The sequence below is a fragment of the Nycticebus coucang genome, chromosome 19 (genome assembly GCF_027406575.1).
Source record: "Nycticebus coucang isolate mNycCou1 chromosome 19, mNycCou1.pri, whole genome shotgun sequence".
Lineage (NCBI taxonomy): Eukaryota > Metazoa > Chordata > Mammalia > Primates > Lorisidae > Nycticebus > Nycticebus coucang.
Genome location: NC_069798.1, coordinates 44,621,148 through 44,641,768, shown reverse-complemented (window position 1 = coordinate 44,641,768; position 20,621 = coordinate 44,621,148). Strand labels below are relative to the sequence as shown.

At 51.4% G+C, this 20,621-nt stretch overlaps 1 protein-coding gene across 8 annotated transcripts in view; it reads right to left on the bottom strand.

Moving 5' to 3' along the window:
* The window catches only part of CTIF (cap binding complex dependent translation initiation factor), a 313,526-nt gene that overhangs the window by 92,826 nt on the left and 200,079 nt on the right, over positions 1-20,621 (bottom strand). For 6 of the 8 annotated variants that reach the window (XM_053571551.1, XM_053571550.1, XM_053571556.1 and 3 more), the window contains 2 exons: positions 18,273-18,765; positions 14,620-14,919 (listed from right to left, as the gene is read on the bottom strand). In XM_053571551.1, the coding sequence (XP_053427526.1) occupies positions 14,620-14,919; positions 18,273-18,765 (793 nt within the window). The remainder of the gene's footprint in view (positions 1-14,619; positions 14,920-18,272; positions 18,766-20,621) is intronic. The other 2 variants (XM_053571555.1, XM_053571557.1) reach the window with 1 other exon arrangement.

Below are 20,621 nucleotides of genomic sequence, written 5' to 3'. Positions count from 1 at the left end.
GCTGACTCCAGAGGACACGCAGGCTGACCAGACCCCCCCCACTTCTTGGATGGAAGGGAAGGTGAAGAGGAGCAGGCCAGGACTGCAGACCCACCCAGGTCGGGGGGGCATCAGGGATGGGATCCGGTCTTCACTGTGAACGTATTGACCAGTCGGTCATGAGCATTTAATAGGCACCCTCTGTATGCCTAGCTCATCTGCTTTGGAATAACAAAGAGCCGAAAGGGACCTCTGAAATCACTCCTAATGTTCTTATTTTATGGGCAAGGAAGCCACCACAATGGTGGAAGGCCTGTTCTGAGGTTGCCCAGCTAGAGAAGGGCAGGGCCAGGGCTTGAACCCAGGTCTCCTACTGAAACCTGAAGTCCTCAGCTTCTGGTTTCCCTACTTCTAGTAAACTTCTGCCAGTCTGCAGACTGAGCAATCCCCGTCTTCTCTTCCCGTCCCCAATGTGTTCAAGCTTTTCCCCAGACCTCCAGGTAACCTTTGCAAGCTCTGGGAACCCAAGGGGCTGTGGGAGATGAACAGAAGGTGTTGCTGAGGGCCTGGTGCCCAGGTGGGGAGATGGGACCTTGGAGACCACCTTACCTAGTGCCCTCATTTTCCTCAGAGGGATGCTGAGACTGAAGGTGGGTGGGGGTGGAGCAGACAAGGGGCTGGCTTCAGACATCCTGTCTCCAGCTTCACCCCTGGTGGGGAGGGCAGAAAATATGTCTGGAGAGGAGGAGAAGGGGCTTCTGCAGAGGAAGTGGAGGTAAATGCAGCAAGGGCAGCCTCTGGTACAGGGCTGCTCAGGCCCCTGCAGGGCTAATAGCTGCGGCAGAGGGGCGGGCCATCCTGCAGCAGCCCCTCTTAATCTGTGGTGAGCAGTGGACACCTGCCTGCACACAGCCCTTGGAAACAGCTAGTCCACAAAGACAGTTGGACAGGGCTTACGTGGTGGGCATCTAGGACACTGTCCTCTCTCATATAAGTGACCTCACCAGAGAGGGGTGGCGGTGGGTCTCTTGGCCCTGGTGCCATACCATTTGCCTCAGCAAAACCCTGGGTTTTGGAGCCCCGGGCCGCTGGCTGGGGTCCCAGATGTGGCAGCTCTCCCTGCCTCCTGCCAAGACTGCTCAAGGCCCAAGGTTGGCAGAACTCACGATACTTGAGGTAGAAGTTTTAGTTTGGATGAAAATATAGTCTTGGCCAGAAATGAGGAGAGGCAGGCGCCAGCAAGATGAACGGGCCAGTGTGGTTACCATGACCTGGGGTCATGGCCTGGCTGGGTGGCCTCAGCTCTTGGCTTACTGACCAACCGCCCTTGGCCTGGCTTGTGGTGCCCCTCCTCACCACTGTCCCCTGTACCTACCCCCCACCCCCCAAGGCTCCTCCCACCTGCAAGTCCTCCCATTTTCTGCTGTCCACCCAGCCAGCTTCATGCCACCTCCTCCAGGGAGCCTTTCCTAACCTATTTGTCTTACAGGGCTTGCCTGGTCCTCTGACATTCCTAAGCTGCTCTCTGGTCAGGCTGGCCTTCCCCCTACCAGCAGCCTCTACATACCTGCCAGGGGCCAGTGCCCCTGTTTCAGTGGGGTTTGACAGTGCTAAGCTGGATGCACCCAGCAAGGCCAGCCCTGGGGACCTTGGAGAATTTGCCTTGTAAATGGATTCCAGGGCCACCCACAGTATGCCATCCCAACCCCAAGTCCCAGTGCACCTGGGGGCCCCGAGGCATGTAGAAGAAGCTCTATGTGGGTTTCTCAGGCTGCTTTCCCTATCTGGAACCTCTCCTAGAAGCCATCAATGAATGGGACTCATCAAGGGGAAAAGGAAAAGCCTGCTGTCAGGAAACTCAGAAGTTCCTCCTGGACTGGGGTGTTAAAGGGGACATAGACAAAATGATAAGAATTTAAGAGGATTTTAATACTGATGATGCTGGTGGAGTGAGCAAGTGTAGGAGATGGGACTTATGACCCCATTTAAGGGCAACCAGACTGCCAGGTCTCTCCAGAGTTGCCCAGGTGAACGGTGTCAGAACCAGGGCCAGAGGCAGGTGGCTGGCTCTGGACTGCTTCCGCTATTTCTTATGCCACAAGGTAATAAGCTATTAAAAGGAAGTGTCTGTGGGCAAGAAGTCTGAATTCTAGGTGACTCTGCTTCTAACCTCACTTTAGAGATATCACTCCTCTCCTCCGATTTTTAACACCTGGAGTCCCACAATGTCTGTTGTCTAAAAGGGTCCCAAATATGGAGATCCAGGTGAAGGCTCTTCCTAGTTACACATATATGTGAGCCTCAGCTGTCACGTGGCATCTCCAGATACCACCTACGCTACCCCTCTTTTGGTATTGCCCTTGCTTTGAGGACAAGCTGGGAGGTGGGGCCATGACATGATGGCATGGTGGCCTCAGGCTTTCTCTGCTTAATGGGTCTGGGCATGAGTAATCTGGATGTGCACACAGACTTATCTGGAATACACTTGGTGCCACACTGGGCACTGTCAAAGCTAGAACGAGTTGGGAGGCCAGGGGGTCCCCAGGAGGGAGGGCTGGGTAGCTACCCCAGGACTGCTCTTGCCTGAGCATGCCTGTCCCCATATTTGAAGTGGCCTGAAGCTTTGCTTACTCTGTGAACTGGAATCTGTTCTGGGAATGTGGAAGGGCCACGAAAGGATTAACTGAAGGTCATTCCCTGCAGGCTGAGTCTGCCCCAGAGACTCAGGGCCCTGGTCCTGCTTGAAGGACTTGAATCTGAGCTCTAGGCATGCGTTGCAGGGGATGGAGACTCTGGGAGTGTGCAGGTAGCCCTGATTCTAAACTTGAGTTTCAAGGCCTGATCTGCGCTGGGTCGCACAACACAGGTTCCCTATGCTCATCATCTGCTTTTTGGTCAAGTGCTATCACCTCCCTGGAGAGGGGGGCCCCGAACAGGAGAAGTCTAGAGGTAAAAAGGAACTGACGACTAGGCATAGCATGGGTTTGGATTGCTCACATACTGCCAATCAGCCCTGGAGTCACCGAGGCGCAGTCGACTGCCCCTCCCCTAGTGCCCCACTTCCTGGCACTGCAGTCTGCACCCTGGACGCCTGCTATGCTCCTGACCTCTCAGTGGCTGTCTGGAGTGGAGCTGAAAAGACCTCTGTCTACTTAAAGGGGCCTCTTCTTTATCTAGAAGAGATGGAACCTGGCTACCCTGAAAACTGTGGGTATAAATACACTTTTGGAGCAGGGAGCTCAAGACAAGTGTGACATTCTCTCTGGCTATTGAAATTGTTGTCCTGTCATCTCCTCTTCCCACTCCCTTTTCCTCCTCTGCCACCCTCCACTCACCCGATTCCTGATAAGTCCTTCCCATCCACACCAGGCATCGGAACACGGCCCATACGGGTTGATATGGGCAGGGGGGGATGGCAGAAGGCCCACAGCAGTGTGGGGAGGACACCAGAGTCAGGGTTAATCACACTGTAGGGAGTCCCTGTTCATCATTTCCACAGGCAGCTGGCCGGCCATGTGCTTGGTACCCACTGGGGAGTATAGACTATGTACCCTTGGCTGGGAAGCCTGCTCACAGGGGGTGGGGGTGGGGCCTCTGGTCTAAAGATCTCCACTGGCTTGTCCCAAAAGCTGTTGGAGCTCCCTGTGGCACTTGCTGAAGGAAGGGACTCAAGCTAGAGGACCCACTTTCTCACACTGGCCTACTGGCCCCTGGCTGATGGGGGTGGTAGCTGACATGCCACTATTCCATGCAGGCGCCAGGGAGTGGGCTCCTGAGAGGATGGTAGGGAAATGAGGTATAGCAGGGCAACTTAGATCTTTGAGTCTGTGTGTGTTCCTCTGACACAGACATAACCATGGCCACCTAAACCCCCGGTTTGCTAAGGTAAGACATCACTAAGTATAAGTATAAGTATTCTTAAAACACAAGCTCCCTAGGCCTCCAACCTCTCATCTATAGTATGAAAGGTTTGGGTTGGATAATCTATAGATCCCTCCTTCGGCTCCACGCTGGTCCTTGATTTTTAATTAATCATCACACTCTACAGCTCAAAAACCAACAATACTTTATAAAATCCAAACTTTTTGCCTTGCAGGTCCCTATTTGGTCCATCCTGTAGACTTCCTTCAACTCTCAGTTGGATTCCAGGTAAGGCAGCAGCCTCGCTGTCCCTAACTTGTGTCATTTCTGTGGGTCTTGGTCACCCATGCTCAGAGCAGCATTGTTTACAATAGCCAAAAGGTGGAAGCGACCCATGTGGCCATTGGCAAACAAATGGCTAAACGAAGTATGGCATATGCATAAAATGGAATATTATTCAGCCAGGAAAACGAAAGGGAATTCTAACACGTCATCATATGAATGAACCTTGAAACCATTACGCTAAGTGAAATAAGCTGAACACAAAAAGAAAAGTATCATATGATTCCCTTGTATGCTATATGTGGAGTGGGCAAGTTCATGGAGATAGAAGGTGGAGTGCAGGTTGCGGGAAGAGAGGGGATAGGGAGTTATTTGTGGTAGGTAAAGGGCTTCTGTCTGGGAGTGTGAGAGAGTGAGGGGGGACAGTCATGGTGGATGCCCAGCACCATGGCTGTGATTGATGCTACTGAGCTATGTACTTAAAAATGGATAAAATGATAAATTTTATATTTTACTGTATTATAAAAATGCCCCAAAAGAATAGAAAAGAAAGTAATAGCATTGTCCTTCCCTCTCTCTCCTTGTGGCCACCCCTTCCTGCTGGGACCAGCTCCCTCCTGGCTGGACTACTCGGCAGACCTCTGAGCACTCTCTCCTGTGGCCTGACCAGGCTGGCTCCAGAGGAGGACCTTGGATAACTTGACACTATTTTCTTCCTTCTGAAAGACTGACCCTCTGCAGTCCCCTTCCTGCTGGGGGGGCCACTGTTCCCTACCTTGGTGGTGGCTGGGAACCTCCCCGGGGACCCAGGGACAGGGCAGTGAGCAGTTACATAACCCACAGGGAGATTTTTTCCATTGGCCCGAGTGGTGCCAGCTTTCCAGCGGCAGCCACGGCAGGTAGAGGCGCCCTGTCTGGGCTGGCCGTGCCTGGGCAGGGCAGAGATGCTGTGATCTGGAGCCACTTAGCATAGCTCAGATTCCCCACGGTGGCTGGGGGCCGGCCACTCACTGTGCTGCAGGACGCGATCTGCCACCTCCTGCCTGCCTGGCTCTGGGGAGGGAGCAGGAGGAGGTGCTGGGGGGGGGGGCTGCCAGCCAGCCAGGGGTGACCCTCTGGGGCCCAGGACACCCGAGCTGGCCTTCTCCGATAACCCACTTATCTGCAGGGCCTGCTTCAACATGGCAGCCTCAGACAGGGGAGTGCCGGGCCAAGTTCTATCAGGGGATTTAGCAGGGAAAATGAAGCCGGGGTGGGGGCGAGGGTGTGCATGGAAGAGGACACGTACTGGCAAGGGACACAGGGGATGGCGAAATAATTCCTGACCTGGGTACAGCTGCCCTGGCCCAGAAACAAGAAGGAGCAGAACCCCATGCTATTCCCTTTTCTGGCTGTGGCCTGTGCAACTCCCCATGCCTGCCCACCTAACACTCCTTTCTCCCCATGAACAGACGCTGCTGGAACCAGCCAGTGGATGCTTGCTGAATTCGCTTGGTGGTGAGACACAAAGGTGACACAGATACATTCTCTGCCTCCATGACATCTAGGGACATAGTCTCAGATAAGAAAAGCTTAAATAAATACTAGTCTGGAAAAATCAAGGAAAGAGACACACAGTAAATGTTAAAGGGTCAGGGAAGGTGAGCTGCCTGGTTTGGGAGATCAGGGAAGGCTCATGAAGGAGGCAGGTTCGTCTAGGTGGAAAGAAGCACTCGCTAATCCCTGGGCCCACCCCAGTGGTTTACAAGCACCCACTCATGCTAGACCAGTGGTCTACAAGCACGCATAGCCTGCTCTCAATGCTCCAAACTTAATCAGCGTGGGAGGGAGAAAGAGCAATGCTGTCTCAAGACCAAGGCAAAGAGTTACTTCTGGGAATCTATTCTGTGAGGTTAAGAGACAAAGTTAGAAGGGCTCCTTCTACCAGGCCAGGCACCCACATTGGTGTAGAGGTAACCACAGGCTTGGCTCAGGGCAGGGGTCCAGTGTGCATAGACTTATTCAATCTCTTTGTTCAACCCAATCGTCCTTCACAGGACAGAAGACTGAGTGCAGAGATGTGTTTTAAATGCTCAGGCTCAGTGGCCAGGCAGCAGGCGATGCTACCACGTGGGTTCTTGGGGCCTTAGCTTTGCTACCTCAGGGCAAGAACTCTTGGCTAGAGAAAGGAGATTCAAGAAAGTGACCCATGTCTGTTCCGGGTGGCCTGGCTGACCTGACTCGTACAGCTGCAGGTCTGTCTGGCTTTCTCCTTTCCTTCCCTCCTGAGTTGTCCACACTCCCAGCAATGCAGGGCAGTGGCCACTTTTCATGGGAAATGACAACTTTTGTCCACAGCTCCCTCAGCTCCTGCACACCTAGATTCTCTGTGAAGGTCTGTAGCAAACTGCCTATGGGACCCACAAAAGCCTGTGCTGTGCACAGAAAGCAGGCTTTTTTTTTAAGAGCAGGGTTAGGGTTTTGATTTTGAAGAGAATAGCAGTGGCCCCGAGACAGGAGGCTGGGAATTTGACTTTGCTGGACAGCCCATTGGTCTCCGGGGGCTGGAGGAGAGGTGCATTTTCAACACCCAGTCCCCACTGGAGGTGGTGACACCTGGCAGTCTTGGGTGCCTTCCAGCACCGGCTGAGGGTCATTTTCTTTCCTCTGCCTATTTCAGATTTGAAAATCAAAATGCATTTTTTTAAATATTCAAGTCCTTGGCTGCTTCTGTGCCTCTAAGCATCCCAAAGTTACAAAGGGAACCTAAGACTCTGTACTTTTGGGAGCCACCTTGTCACGCCTACCCCCATACTGAACGATCAAAGAGATCTGGACTTCCAGCTGCCTCAGCTGGGTCCTTGAATACCTAGGATTTGGATGGTATGCCCCACCTTCATGAACTGAGCTAAGACCAGAAGGGTGGGAAATGGACTCAATCTACTGCTGTGTGTGTGGTACACAGGAAGTGCTCAGTAAGTCTTTGTTGAGCAGAATAAAGATTGGAAAACAAGCACCTAAAATTCTCCAAAGCAAATGTGGATCAATTTGACAATAAGACTTGTGGGTCCTACCCACTGGCTCTGGCAGGGTAGGTTAAGGGCATGGGTCACAGCCAGGCATCAGCCCTCCTCATTGAGGGGGGAACCCCTTGTGTAACAGTCTGAGCTCCTGTGATGAGAGGCAAGTCTGTTAAGGGCTACAGGTGCCACCCTGAGAAAACGAACATGTGCTGGCCCTGCATGCTCCTTGCAGGACCCAGCTGCCACCAAGGGCACAGATGACTCCCTGGGGTGCTCAGATGCCAGCCACTTTTTAGAAAAACAGACCCTGATGGGCCTCTGAAACACCCTGCTCAGTCTGCACGTGGGGCAGGGGCTTGCACTGTCTTCTGGCCTCTTGCTTTAGCCCCTTCTGATTTCTAGCAACCCTGGAGGGGAGCTTGGTGTGGATATGGCCCAGGGCTTCTGCTCAGGCTTTGGAATGCACAGAACAATGTGCTTCTATCCCCGGGTATGCCCAGTGTGGGCCAACATTAAAATTACTTTACATGCCTGGAGAGCACATTGGCTCAGCAGTGGGTGCACAGAGTGAGGGGCGTGTCTGAGAACAGAACATGGGGAGGAGCAAGGAGGAGACCTGAGTTGGGAATAGCAGCTCCTGTGGTTCACGTGGACAAGAGCAAAGGGAAAGTCCAGGCACTTCCTCAGGAGCCCAGGAAGCTCAGAGCCTCAGCCACCACTGGAAATGCAGGGGGATTATTCCACAGGGGGGATTCTGCAATCCCCACTGATAACTTCACCAGACTGATTCTTGATTTTCCCAAACTTCTAACTCTCAGCCCTTATTTGAGGAGTGGCATGGGGCCAGGACTTTGGATAAGTCTTGCTGCCACTTTCCTCATCTATAAACTTGAGGAAGGATCCTGGCCCTGGAACCTATTTCTGATTCACATATATGAAAGCTCAGAAGAATTTAAAAGCCTCTCATATGCTGGGAGTAATGGGACCCAAGACTGAGGGTGCCATCTCTCCCGTCCACAGGCATTTATTGAGCATCTACTTTGTACAGGTAACAATGCCATGAACTGGGCACAGGTGATTGCTTCAGCCAGGATTCCTGCCCTCGAGGGTTTTACAACTCAGAGCTGGTAGAACTCTAAGAATCAACATTAGACCCTCTCCTCCCTTCCTCTGCACAAAACAAGGATCAGGATCTCCAAACTTCTGATAAAGGGCATTACTTAATTTTCCAGAAACCTTGACAGAACACTCTATGAGTTAGAGGAATGGCCCGATTCCTCTTCTCAAGCCCATGAATGTGGGGCCAGGAGAGGGGCCAGGAGGATGGGAGAAAGAGGGTGCAGACATGGGAGACACACACATCCAAGGTACAGTGAGGATAAGGCACATTTTCAGGGCTGTCCCCACATGTGTGAGATTTACTGAGAGGGACAGCTAGGCCAGAAATACCTGAGTGCCCCTCTGGGCTAAAACTCTTCTCAGGGACCCCACGGAGATACCACCTGATCAAGTTTCTATGTTTCAAAAGCCCCAAACACATGTTTAATGATGACCCAGCAAGAAACTCGGAAGAGTTTATCTGTTCTGTAGCTGGAGGTCAGCTTTTTAAGAGGCTGTCTTCTAGAAGGTGCTGGAGAAGAGGAATTTATTTTGAAATCTGGTCACATGCCAGATTCTGCTTTTGAGTTGTCTTTTTACAATAGCTCTGCTGTGCTCGGTGTTTATGACTTGGTTGAGATGAGTTGTTTTTTGACCAAAAAAAAAAAAAAAAAAGAAAGAAGAGGTATCGCATCCTTCTGTTAGACGTGTTGTTGGTGATGGTTGCTAGGGAGAGCTGGGTTCAGTTACAGACACACTGATGCCCGCTCTAATAATACTTTGCTCTGCATAGCTTGGATGTAGACACCTCTTGGCTAAACAGGGCACATGCATTTCAACAGAGGAGGGCTTGAACTTGTACTACCCAAGCCTGTCTCAGCAAAGAAGCACTCCCTGAGCCCATGTGGAAGTCCTGGGCAGTGACAAGGCAGTGCTGGGTGGAGGGGCAGTGTAGGGCGGAGGGGGCTCAGGCCTTCATTCCTGTCATTCCAAAGGCCTCATAAAAAGAGGCACACTCATTCTTCATTCTCTGTGAAACTGGAGCCCTCCCCCTACCCATTATTGCACCACAATTCTCTGATGAGGATTAAGAGAGATTTTTGGTTACTTCTATAACCCAGGGACCGGGGCAGCTCACATTCTTTTCGAAGTTGGAAATCATCAGTGCACATCATCTATTATAGTTAGTTGGGACTCTGCAAACATGGAGAAGCTGGGCACCTTGGTGGGAAGGGTGGGGTGAGGCAGGCTGAAGCAGCAAAACTAATCACCCCCCTAGCTTTGCAATGTGGGGTGAGGCCTTTTTTCTAAAACATGTGATAACTGTTCTGACAAATATCCAAGGCCAAGAAGAAGGGAAAGGACATGGGGAAAGGATAGAGAGAAACAGGGCCAGTGGAAGAGAAAAAGCAGTTTCCACCTCCTTACGGAGGAGTCTCAGGATGATGGTGAAGGGAAACTGAGGTGGAGGAGCCACAGGAAGGGTCTCAGTAGTTAGGTCTCTTGCTTCAGTGCTCTCCCACCAGCTCAGGCTCGGAGTCCTGAACATCACTCAGCAAAGAGCCTGGCACTTGACAGGTATTTCTTGGCTGGTTTACCACACGACAGGTAGAGCCAGAGGGCTCAGTGATGGGACAATGTCGGTGGGTTGGGTGTCACTGGGCTGTCTCCTGAACAGGGGTGGTCAACCCTGGATGACTCTAAGGTGCTCCTTAGAATCACCTAAAGAGTTCTTAGAAAGGATGCCCAGGCCCTATCCCTGAAGAGTCTAATTTAACTGATCTGGGGTAGGACCTTTGTGCTAGGATGTTTTCAAAGCTCTCCATGTGCTTTTAAGATACAGCTAGGCTGACAACTACCAATCCAAAGAAGACCCAGTGTCTCAGACAGTATTCCCAGGCTGGGTCCCCTCTTCTGACAATCACATTGATAAGAGACTGTGCCTTAGTCTACCCCCCTGTGAAACAGACTCCTTACCTACCAACCATTGGCCATTCAATGCCTGCTCTTGAAAAGTATGGTCCCTGGAGCAACTGCCCCAGCAGCACCTGGGAACTTGTTAGATTCTCACACCCCATCCCAGATGTACTGTATCAGAATCTGCATTTAAACAAAATGCCCTGTGATTTCTATGCATGTTCAAGTTTGAGAACCACTGATCTAGTGAAGACTAAATCCTTGACACATTTAAGAAATGTCTGATTAGCTGGGCATGGTGGTGTGTACCTGTAGTCCTAGCTACTCGGGAAGCTGAGGCAGGAGGATAGCTTGAGCCTAGGAGTTTGAGGTTGCTTTGATGACACTGTACTTTAGCCTGGGTGACAGAGACCTTGGCTCTAAAAATTTAAAACATTAAAAAAGAAAGAAATTTCTGTTTAACAAATAGGTTTACAGATTATTTGCAAGAATGCTAGTATGAAAGACAGCCACATCTAAGGTAAAAAGAGTTGGTTTAGATATAAAATTGAAGACCACTTTTGAGCTGTGGGATTGGTGACAGGGGTCCACAGAGACCCTAAGGTATCTGGGATTGTCATCACTCATGAGGACAGAGCTTCTGGGTTCTCTGAGATGGTGATGTCAAGTCTGGCTGCGAAGAGTTAAAGGACCTTTGTCCTTTTCCCACCCCCTATTTTCCACTATGTGGGGGCTGCATCTTAGCTCCTCAGGCAGCTTGCAGATCTCCTCTGCAGAGCGTTAACCACACCAGAGGTTGCTTTTCTCCTTTCTATGCTGCTGGCTCCTGCAATCCGAGCCCAGGCAGCAGGAGCAGTCAGCCAGGGAGGGCAATGTCCAAGGACAGCTGCTGGGAGCCGTGCTCAGGGGGCACTTCACACACTGGCCCCTTTGTAGCCAGCATCACTAATCTGGGTCTTAGAACCTGTGTGTGGAAGTTGCAGCCAAATCTGACCCCAGGAGGGGTGTTTTAGACGCCGAACCAGGGGCTTGAAGTGAATGGAGATGAGCAGAAGGCAAGAGCCCAGGGCTGCCAGCCAGGGAAGGGATATAAGACGGTTTGCCAGAAAATGAAGGCCAGTGAAAAAGCACATTCCTGTAGGTGTTAAGAGGGAAAGCGGGCTTTGCTGAGCCGTGCCGCTGCTGCCTTTTCCTGTACCTCTTGTGTTTGGGAAGTGAATGGACAGGAATTATGCTGCTTGGGAATCACAGGGCAGCTCTGCGCCTCTGCAGCTTCAGAAAGGAGCCACAGGGCCTGAGGGGCCCAGGCAGATGTGGTGCCAGTACCCTCTGGGCCTTGTAGTCAGAGGCCATAGGGGGCTCTGGGCAGCTTAGCACCAGCACAGCCATGGCAATCAAAAGGTCTTTGACCAGTGGGCCTGAGTACCCACATCACGTCTTCTGGTTACACCCTCCAAGGGGCTCCCTCCTCAGCTTGCATGAAAGCCACAGCTGCAGGTGACGGAGAAGGGTGAGTGGTGGCCTGTGGGGACATTTAGGTTTCTAAGTACCTGATCCTGAAATGCTCCATCCAGGCAAATGGCTGGTGTCTGACATGTTGGGAGGGGGCGCCAGCTGCCCTAAAGCCTCAGAATGTGAGCTCTGTCTGCCTCTGGGGTACTGGCCATGGACTTGAGGCTGTCCTCAGACCTTCAGGTGGCGTGGAAGACAGGAGAGGGGAGGCTTCCAGTGCCTTTGTCTTCACACACCCATTTCTCGATGGTGGCTGAGGGCCCTCCAGCACCAGCACTGAGCGAACACTGGGAAGCAGTGATGATTCCCATCCTCGAGCCCAGGGTCGGGGCAATGGTGACATGCACCCATGTGTTCATGTGGCCATTGGTTTAAGTTTGGATCTTTCCTCCCTGCAAACCTCTTCAGGACAAAGCCGTGTCATTTATTGACAACTGGACTCTTAGCCCTGAGGCTGGTTGGTTCCTGGCACACACAGACAATAAATACTAGCAGGGCGACTGAATGTTTGTGGCTACAGGCGACAGGTGCTGGGACAGGGGAGGGCTGGTGCTTCCTGGAAAGTGGGGCCCCAGCCCCACCGGAACCATGGTGTGATTTGCCCCAGCAGAGGGGTGGATGTTTGGGGTGGGGTTGAGTGGGGTGAGGAAGTGAATTCTGGATGGTCTGCCCACCCAGGGCACAGTAGGACGTTCAGCCTGGCTGGAGGGTGGTGGTGGGGTAGTGGGGAACAGGATGTGGAGGTGCCAGTTCTCTTCTCTGGCACCTATATGGTGGGGTTTCTTGGGCTGGCCCCCAAAGCCTGTATGACTCATGACTAACCTATCATTGAGCCACAACATGGGGCAGACAGGTTTGTGAGGTCTAGGAGGACCCAAGACTGTCTTGTGCCAGCAGCAAGGCCTAGAGAGAGTGAGAAAGGAAGGCTGTCATATGGGGTCACTCTTGCCCCTTCCCGAGGCCCTAGCTCACCCCCAGAGGCACCGAATCGGAGGGTGTGTGGAAGAGCTCATGCTCAGGCCTTTCCTGTGGGAGCTCAGAGATCAAGCTCTGACTGATGACCACATCAGGTCTAGAACCCTTGTGTCCCAGTTTCCAATTCAATGCTTTTCCCTACCCGGCGTTTGCCAAACTGTATCTCCCAGCACATGGATTCCATAAGAGGTTATTAGGTGAGGAAAGCAAAGAGAACTTTCTTGAGTTAAACACAGCCAGGCAGGTTCCCCTCCTGTTGGGACACCTGGAGTGGGTCCTAAGCCAGTGCGCTCTAAGGCCGATGGAGAGGCGAGAGCTCCTTTTGTGTCTGAGCATCTCTCGAGACTGATAATCCACTGGCCACTTGTAAGGCTGCTCTTTCCACGCTGGTTGGAAGAAATGCCCCACCTGGGGTGGGCCCTGCAGCTGGATGCCCTCCTCGGGTGCCCTGTGTGTCTCTGCATTGGGTCTGGCTGGGTCACTCGGACCTGGCAGCCACTGTCTAAAACTCTTGCCGAATCTTGGCCTTTCTTTGAAAGCAAAACCCAAAGCCGAAGCCACAGGCTGACCCTGTCCCTGACTCCCCTGGGCCTGGTGGGTCTGCAGCAGACAGACTTCTCCCTGCCTGTCACTCTCTGCTCTCTCCCAGAACATTCCGGCCCACGAGGAATAAGCCCAATGTGCAAATCCCTCAGGTAATACGGGAATTCATCACCAGGGGAGTGCGGGTGATCCAGGAATGGGAACCTGATCAGGGGCAGGCGCGGGGGAAAAAAGCAGCCGGGGCTGGCCAGGGAGGGCTCATGTTGCAGTTGGTGAGACTCACATGGACGAGGAGAGGGGGCAAGGGATGGAGCCCTGCGGGCCACATGTGGAGGGACCCCAGCAGCTTTCAGGGAAGAGATGGCAGACCATGAACCAAGTGTAAGACAAGGGTGACCACAAGCTCTGGTTTACACCTGTTGTCTGGACATAATTATGAATGGAGCCCCTGTGGACTTACAGAAGTCCTGCAGTTTGGATGATCTATTACATGGTCACCCTGGTTAAGACAGACCTGCAGGTGGTGTCTTCTCTCTGTGATTCTACTTTCCTAACTTCCCAGTTTCTGTTTTACCTTGCCTGGCCTGGCAACTCAATATGTAGCTCAACATGACTCTAAAGTGCCAAATGAAAGGAAAGATGGCTTTCCTCCTGCCTGGACCTCCAGGGTGGCCACCATGCTGTGCCCCCGCTATCTCTCCCTGATATCATCAGTTCACCTGCTACCACCCATAATAGGAGAGCAGGTGCCAGGAAGACGAAACGGTGCTGGGCTCGGTCTAAGTGCAGACACCCATGTCCACCACACACTCATGCCAATAAAGCCACCACAGGATGCTGGTCCCCATGAAGGAAGCAATGAGCTGGGGTGGGTCAAGCTCTCTGGGGGTGAAGGGATAGTAACTGGGAAAGAGCAAGGAAGAAGACAAGCTTGTATTGCCAAACTTCCCCTCTCCCCAGGGACCCCAGTGTATGGGCAGACAGTCTGTCCCTTTTCCAGCTCCTGTGGCTTTGCTCAAACCTGTCCCACTACCAGCCACAACCAACCACACAGCTGCAAACATATGAGGGCACGGTCTTGGCAGGGAAGAGGAGGAAAAGAGACATCCTACAAGTTCATGTCTGCCCAGACAGAGAGAGGCCAAAGCACAGAGCCAGGGTCAGACCAAGAGCTCTTATTATGAAAATAGAAAGAGAGAAAGGCTGGTTCAACACAAAGCACCTATAAAATTATATTGGTCCATTGTTACCATGGCGCACTCACAAACACACACAAATCTGGCCACTCCGTCCCCTGCCCTTCAACTGCCTTTCTGTTTTCTATAATTAATCAGGCAAGGGGGAGACTTGGAAAGAGTTCAACTGTGGTTAGAACTTGCAGCCTTCTTGTTACTAATAACCCATGGACGCAGAGGGTAGGGGCGTGGGGGCAGCTGTCACGTCTGGGTACCTGGAGCATGTTGAGGAGCAGGCTCCGGAACTTGGTGCCCTCCACCATGAAGAGTGCCATCTTGTCGCAGAGCTTGGCGGCGGTGAAGGCGAAGCTGCGGTCGGACACGGCCTTCTGGTAGATGGTCCGCACGATCTCGCCCAGCATCTCCTCGGAGTTGGTGGAGTTCTGGGCCTCCTCCATGAAGGTGCTGAGTTTGGCGTCCACGTCACTGCTGTTGTTCCGCATGCTGTTCAGGATTTCCATCAGCTTGTCCATTTTGTTCTGCTGAGGGCTGGTGGTCTCCACGGCCACTTCTTCCTGGGGGTGTGGGAGAAAAATGGGCATGCTTGAGCAACACCGAGGTCTCTGTGGTGGGTGGCCTCCTGGTGGAAGGGCTGCCACCCCCAGAAAGCAGAACCCAGTCCTACCTTCTTGGACCCGAGGTCTGGGCCCTTTGGGAATGCTTACCTCTACCAAACACCCCTCATCCCCCAAAGGCTCTTTGTTGACTTTTTTCTTGGCCCCAGTGACATTTTGGCTGATATTTCTGGTACGTTCTATAGCTCCTACCCAGGACTCTCATATACATTGGCTTTTATGGTCTATTCGTCCATCAAATGTCTTAATCTAAAATCTTATTTCATGTTTTATAAGCCCCATTAAATCAAGACAACAAATAAGAAACTGAGCCAAAAAAAGAAAATAAGAATAGAAGGACTAGGTAAGGAATGTGAGTAAGATCAAAACGCCCAGGATGGTGGCTGGAAGAGGCCCAGAGACCAGCCACATTGTACTCCACATCCTCAGCTCTGAATGCCTAAGGTGGTCATGTTCCCTGGGCGCAGGATTCCATGTGGACAGAACATTGGCTTTGCACTCTATAGAGACAATGTCCGCCTTCTACACACAAAAGTTATATCCCTAGGACTCCACCACATGCCACTAAAATAGTTAGGGAAATTTCACATCAAAAGCCCTATACCGGGGGTTCTCAAACTGCAGCCTGAGGGCCACGTGAGGCGGTGTGATTGTATTTGTTCCCGTTTTGTTTTTTTACTTCAAAATAAGATATGTGCAGTGCGCATAGGAATTTGTTCATAGTTTTTTTTTAAACTATAGTCCGGCCCTCCAACGGTCTGAGGGACAGTGAACTGGCCCCTGTTTAAAAAGTTTAAGGATGCCTGCCTATACCTTTACACGGTTTCACTGCAACTGGGACCAGACCAGGGCTGAAGAAAGAAGAAAATGGCATTTGACTGCCAAAAGTATTTATTCAAATACAGCAGAGTAATAGCCAAGAATGTGATTGACTTAACGGCTGGGATGCCAGGCCTGGTTGGAAGCCAGGATCATGGCCATAAGATGAGAACCACACTTGTCCTTCTGTTCTCAACAATAGGTGCTCTGGGCTAGGCAGCACAGACTGAGGTTCTAATTCCCACTCTCTGTGGCTTGCCATGTGGCTTTGGGCAAGTGGTTTCACTCACTGGGCCTCAGTTTCCCAGGGGTAACACAGCAAGGATAGAAGATCTGTAGCTTTCCTCGAGTCCTCCCATGGGGCGGGGGGTGAGTTCCAGGGCCCCCTGATCACCCACGTGAGCACTCAGAGTTGAGTCTTAGGTATCCTGTTCCTTCTTCTCCTCAAGCCACCTCAACTCTATCTACCTCCCCAGGGCACCCTAGTCTGAGAGTCTGAGTTGGGTCAATAAGACACAACTCCCCACCACTATGGATGTCTAATACTTTACCCATTTCTTGAAAGGTAGAGGGAAGTGTTACTCTCCTTGAGGCAAGTCTTATGTGGATGGCACCAGTGGCTCACCTGTTCCAGGGTGAGTGGGGAGAGTGACCCAACCTGAGCCTAAGTCCATGCCTCCTGGTCCAGGAGTTCAGGAGGCCTCACCTGAGGGAAGTCCTTAAAACTGACCCATGGGTGCTATGGCTCTACCTTATCCGTTCTCATGCTCCACCATCTGGGCCCCAGGGCAGGAATAGCTGTTTGCACATAGACCCCAAGGGTCTTTGCCCATTATCTTATTTATTCTTCACAGTCTCTCTGCAAGGTGGGTAGTATAACACCTATTTTACAGAGAGGTTAGATGACTTGCCCAAGGTTGCCCCACCAGTCAAAGTGAGCACTGAGTCTGGCTGGCTGCACTCTCAAGCCCAGGACATTTCCATTCGGCTGCCTTGCAGTCACAGTCAGCAGAATGTAATAAAGACTCCTCCCTGTTCAAGCCATAGCAAGCTGTCCTGGAAGCTCTTCAATGGTGACCACACACTGGTCATCAGATAGAAAGCTCTTCCAAGTGCCTACCTTTGGGATATAAGGCTTTCCTCTAGGATCCCACAGCCCCTTGTCTTCATGGGAATATGGAGCAGAGGAGGGGATGTGGGGGCAGAGGAAACTTGGGGAGACACAGAAGCCACCAGGAGTAGCGTCTCAGCTCAGAGCTGACTCAGAAAGGGGCTGACCTGCCGCAGCCCACCTAGATATGGGCTGGGGCCTGGCTTCACCTGGATAGGGGCCTGGGCCCGGCTTCACCTGGATAGGGGCCTGGGCCCGGCTTCACCTGGATATGGGCCTGGGCCCGGCTTCACCTGGATATGGGCCTGGGCCCGGCTTCACCTGGATATGGGCCTGGGCCTGGCTTCTAGGGCAAAAAGATGAGGAGAGAAGGCAGGAGAGGGAGGATGGGGGAGATGCCCAGAACCTCGCACTCGTGGAGGTCCCAGGGGAAGACTCTGCAGCCTCTGCCTGCCATGCAGGGAGGTATGTGGGCAAGTCAGCCTTTCTTAAGATGTTTCCTCTCAAAGGTGACCTTACCTGTGCCTTTGGTGGGCAGTGAGGGCAGGTATCTTACTGGGGTGAGTACACTGGGCTTAATGCTGTAAGCAGCACATCCCCATCCTTTTTCTGGAGGCTTGGGGCATTTCCTAATGAAGCTGTGGACCAGACACTGGACACTAGGCCAGGACTAGCATGAGGAAAGAGGCTCCTGGGGAGCAAACGTCAGGAGGGCTCACCCTCAGGGTGCTGCCGAGTGGGTCAACATGGAGGATGCTAAGTGCAGCCTCCTTGCAGCTCGTACGTTGGAGTGCTCACTGGCTGCAGGAAACAAAATCAGCCTGTGTCCACTCTGCCCAACTCACCTTTGCTCCCCATCCTGGATGGCACCACTTTGTGGAGGGACCACTGACTGGACGGCATTCACCTTGTGGAAGGACCACTGCCTGGACGATACTCACCTCGTGGAGATGCATCATAAGCTCCATGGTTTCCCAAACACCCTTCAGCATGAACAGGGCAGCATCTGATCCCAGAAAATACTCCCTGCACTCCTCCTATCACCCACAGACGTGCCTCTCCCCGCCAGGCTGGGGGCTGGCACCAAGTGTCTGCCCTGGTCTTCTTGAGGGTCCAAAAGGTAAAGGGCCAGAGTATGCTGAAGGGCTCATGTAGGCTTGGGTACAGTCCTCCCCTCTGGTGACCCAGGGCACCAAAGGCAGCAGTGTCCCCGCGTGGTGGGTCCCCACAGCCAGCAAAGACTCGGCTTCCCTCTACATAGCTTCCCAGATCCCCCAAACCCAGGGCATCTTGCACCCACCTATCAACGTGCCTACCTTTCACTGTCCTCCCGAGAGCAAGAGAAAAACAAAAATTCAATTACCGGTACCTTTTCTTTTAGCCTTCGCCGTAGTCTGTCTTTGGAAGATTGGAGCAGGGTAATTTTGGGCCGCTCCCTGATGTGCTCGGGAAGAATACTGTCTTTACGCTTAGTCTCGGCCTCCGGCCCTCCTGGCTGCTGTGGGGGCAGCCTCTCAGAAGCCACTGGGGCCAGGGCATCGGGGCTGCGGGGGGGCTCAGGGCCACCGTGTCCAGTGTCCCCTAGGGTATCCTCAAGTTTTGGGCTCTCAATGGTCACAACTTCTTTGGCATTGCGGTGGGTGCCTGCCTCCCCCTTGTCGCCTGGTGGGTGCTTCATGTTGCCATGGTGCCAACGCCGGTTCTGGCTGTAGCCATGGTGCGTGGGCCTCCCTGAGGGGTGAGGTGCTGAGCCTCCCTGGTAAGATTTCTGGTGGTCCCTGTTGTGTTTGGCACTGCCAGGCTGATGGTCACCATGCTGTTGCGGCTTGTTCCCTCCTGGGGGCCTTTGCTGTCGTCTGCAAATTGAAGGGAGAAGAGAGTGAGACCACTGAGGTCAGGGTGCATGCCTCCGGACACCAGAACAGGAGATCACCCCCAAATCCACTAAATAAATAATAAGAAGTTGTTATAGGCTGAACTGTGTCCCCCTTTCCCCAAATTCATAAATTGAAGCCCCAGTACTCAGTACTTTAGAATGTGACCGTATTTGGAGACAAGGCCTTTAAAAAAGAGGCTGTCCTTATAATAAGAGAAAATCTGGACACGGAGAGACATCAAGGATGCCATGCACAAAGAGGAAAGATCATGTGAGGACACAAGAAGGTGGCTGTCTGCAAGTCAGTAAGAGAGTCCTCAAAAGAAACCAACCCCATGGATGCCTTGATCTTACGCTTCCAGGTTCCAGAATTGAGAGAAAACAAACGCCTTTTGTTTAATTCTCCAAGCCAGCGGTGCTTTGTTATGGCAGGCCTAGCAAACCAGTACAGAAGGGGTATTTAACACAGTGGTTTTAGGTAAAGACAGGCTCACCGATTTACTTGACAGTACTTTCTAGGCAGAGAAAAAACAGCATATGGAATAAATGTGAGTTGTGTACTGTGGGAAGGACCCCAAACATTTTGATGTGCAGGCCAAAGGCAAGTAAAAGGGTGGAGACGGGGCATTCTTATGACCCTCAGACTGGGGCAGGAGCTGCTTCCTGCCATTCAAAGCACTCCTGTGTTCAATCTCTAACCCGGAGTGTTGTGTCCATGTCATAATTTTATTGGGAGAGCAGCTAAAGAACAAAAAAACCATAAGCCCCTCAAAGGCTACAAAGTGGTGAAGAAAATTTGCAGGAAGAAGATGTTCACCTATAAAAAATGAGCACCACCCTTCCTCTGTGACCTCTCTTAGGTACCACAGACTTTCACTGCATTGCATTTTATGAACAAGCTGTATTTCTTTACTTTCAAATTATTGGCTATTATTTACAAAACTCAAGTTCAATGTTCATTTGATTAATTTTTTTCTGTGAAAATTTGGGGGTATTTTAGGTTGGGGTTAAACACATTACTGTTTTCTCATTAAAATTATAGTAAGACCCCTGTAAGTCCACCCACGGGACTGTAACAAACTAGTTAACATACGGAGGTAGTCAACCTAAGGACCGAAGCCTATTGTACTGATACGTATATGTGATACATCCAGGCTATGAAAATTAGGTCAACTTAAAGAGACGGTCAATGTAGAGGAGGTGGCCAACTCTGGAGGTTCTACTGTAATGGGAAAACTTTCTTTTTACATTGAAAGGCTGTCACTGGAAAGCTTAATAGCAGAGCTTTCAGGGGAATTAAAATAGTTAAGTGAGGGGTGGATACAATAGTTTTCTTTTTGTTTCCATACAACACACCGCATATTAGGAATAGAAACTGGAATAGTCTTTCTGAAGGGAAATTTGACAGACTGTTTAAAAAGCCTCTAACACATGCAAAGCACTGAACTTTGCTATTCTACTTGTGGCTGTGTGTCCAAAGGAAATAATCTACGATGTGCAAAAGGATTTAGGCATGAGGGTGTCCACCACAGTAAAACTGAATGTGGAGTAATTAAAGATTAAGGCAAAAGAGCTCAAGCTTATTGGTGGAAGTACGGTGTCACTTTTAAGGTAAGTATTTATCTGCACTGAAATATATATATATATATTTAGTGTGTATAGGACACACACTATAATGGTAATAGCGGTTATCTCTGGAAGATGAAATGTGAGTTTTTCTCTATTTTCTAAATTAGCATGATTTTATTTTCTTAATTAAACTTTTCACTGTAGGCAATTAATTATAGATTCATAGGAGTTCTAAGGAATATTATCTCTTCCCCCTTTTACCCAGTT